Below are 2,418 nucleotides of genomic sequence, written 5' to 3'. Positions count from 1 at the left end.
GGCGCAGGAGTGGCTGTGTGGTAAGTAGTTTGCTTACCAACCACATGGTTCTGGTTTCAGTCCCACTGTGTGGCACCTTGGGCAAGTGTCTTCTACTATAGCCTCGGGCCAACCAAAGATTTGTGAGTGGATTTGGTAGACAGAAACTGAAAGAAGCCCATCGTATATGTGTGTGTGTGTGTGTCTATTTGTGTGTCTGTGTTTGTCCCTCCACCGTTGCTTGACAACCGATGTTGGTGTGTTTACGTCCCCCGTAACTTAGTGGTTCAGCAAAAGAGACTGATAGAATAAGTACGAGGCTTACAAAGAATAAGTCCCGGGGTCGATTTGTTCGACTAAAAGCGGTGCTCCAGCATAGCCGCAGTCAAATGACTGAAACAAGTAAAAGAGATATATTACATTAGCAACAATTCTCTATATATCCTAAAAGTTTTATGTTAAGAATCCTGACATCATTTGTCAATTATGGGATTCTGTGTCACAAAATGTTTCAAATACCACCCCTGCACACTACCCCCACTATCTGTAATTGTCTGATGAAGTGGAATTTAAAATACTCCTAAGATCCTACAATCCTGTCCCTGTTGCAGCCTTTGAAATAAAATGCCTTTCATTTTCTCGTTGCAGATGAGTACAATGCCAGGTCTTTCTACTCGACCATGTTTCTATGACATAGACATTGATTCAGAAACTGAAGAAATAGTTGGATTATCTTAAACCATTGTTAAAATTCTGAAGACTAAACACTCTGCAGAATTTGACTTTTTTTTTTTATTGGTAAAGTCAACTGTAATGGATATATAAACTGTATTTTTTGGTTAATATAACCCATTCCATTTACAAGTATACAAGTGCAAATTTTTTCTGACTTATGGATTTTTAGCACACTATATATATATGTGTATATATAGAGATAGATAGAGAGATAGATAACAGCTTGAAAATTAAATAAATTAAGAAATTATTATATTTGAAAAATATAAACGAATAATTATAAATATATACACACAAAAAAAATACAAATAATATTGTAGAAAGAAACAAATCAACACAAAATTCTGTTGAAGAAATCAAAGTTCAGATTGGATTAATACAGTTTTAAGTCGAATGAGGGAAGAATTTCACACATCTCTGGTTTCTGATATTCTTGTAGCTTGTACAGGAGTGTGAGTGTTCAGGGAAAGTTTGAACTAAATGGTGGCTGATTAAATGAAGAATATTTTTGTTTACCTGTGAAATTCTTACCTGTATAAACATTAGATGGCAACTAAATTATGCTACAATCGGAATCCAGATGTTTTTTGTCGAGAAAATATTGGTGGGGCGAGAGTGATGTTGGGTGGATGGGGGTATGTATAAATTTGATCTTTTGTAATTAATCTGCAAATAAAAGACAAAAGCAATAATTAAAGAATATTTCTAATTAATTTTAAATGATTGTCTTGTTTAATAAGTTCTTTATTTTGACATCAACTGAAACACCATCATCATCATCATCATCATTTAACATCTGTTTTCCATGCTGGTATAGGTTGACAGTTTGACAGGAGTGGCTGTAACTAGGTGCAGAACAAATATTATAAAGTATTTTGCTTCAAATGAAAAGCACTAATTAGTTTGACAGTTTTCTCATCCTCGTTTAAAATCTTTTGCTGATTTACATCTGCAAAAAATACACACACATACACACACTTTCATGACAGGCTTCTACACAGTTTCCATCTACCAAATTTCAATCACAAGGCATTGGTTAACTTGGAGTTATAGTATAAGGTGCCATACAGTGGGATTGAACCAGGAACCAGATTGTTACAAAGAGTACCTCTGAACCAACATAAGACATATCCCTATGAGTTAACCTGTCATATATGTCAGGCAGAGTGTACTGAGACAGATTTTCCATGACCAGATGCCAATCCGGTTTCCATCCTCACCTATTTCCAAGCCATGTATTGGGTTGGTGCATAATTATTGCAACTTTTTTCCAATAAATTTTATTCAACAAAAACAATAACAACATGTAACAAAATCATCTTTAAATGATTATTCCGGAGCATATTCACCATCTTCTTCAATTACTGCTTCTCATTTGCTTGGCCGACTGTCAAACCATTTTTATTAAATATTGGTATTGTTTTCATTGAATAAAATTGGAAAAAAAGTCACAATAATTATGCACTAACCCAATATATATATATATATATCATCATCATCATCATCATCATCGTTTAACGTCCGCTTTCCATGCTGGCATGGGTTGGACGATTTGACTGAGGACTGGTGAAACCGGATGGCAACACCAGGCTCCAGTCTGATTTGGCAGAGTTTCTACAGCTGGATGCCCTTCCTAACGCCAACCACTCAGAGAGTGTAGTGGGTGCTTTTACGTGTCACCCGCACGAAAACGGCCACGCTCGA

At 35.7% G+C, this 2,418-nt stretch overlaps 1 protein-coding gene across 1 annotated transcript in view; it reads left to right on the top strand.

Annotated features, from left to right (window-relative positions):
* LOC106869903 (C-1-tetrahydrofolate synthase, cytoplasmic) overlaps positions 1-1,434 on the top strand; it is a 76,441-nt gene extending 75,007 nt beyond the window's left edge. The window contains exon 24 of the mRNA XM_014915830.2: positions 628-1,434. Coding sequence (XP_014771316.1) covers positions 628-717 — 90 coding nt within the window. The 3' untranslated portion in view covers positions 718-1,434. The remainder of the gene's footprint in view (positions 1-627) is intronic.
* Positions 1,435-2,418: the final 984 nt, after the last annotated feature.

Source organism: Octopus bimaculoides, chromosome 1 (genome assembly GCF_001194135.2).
Source record: "Octopus bimaculoides isolate UCB-OBI-ISO-001 chromosome 1, ASM119413v2, whole genome shotgun sequence".
NCBI lineage: Eukaryota > Metazoa > Mollusca > Cephalopoda > Octopoda > Octopodidae > Octopus > Octopus bimaculoides.
The sequence above is the reverse complement of the archived record's forward strand: the minus strand, read 5'-3'. Positions and strand labels throughout refer to the sequence as shown.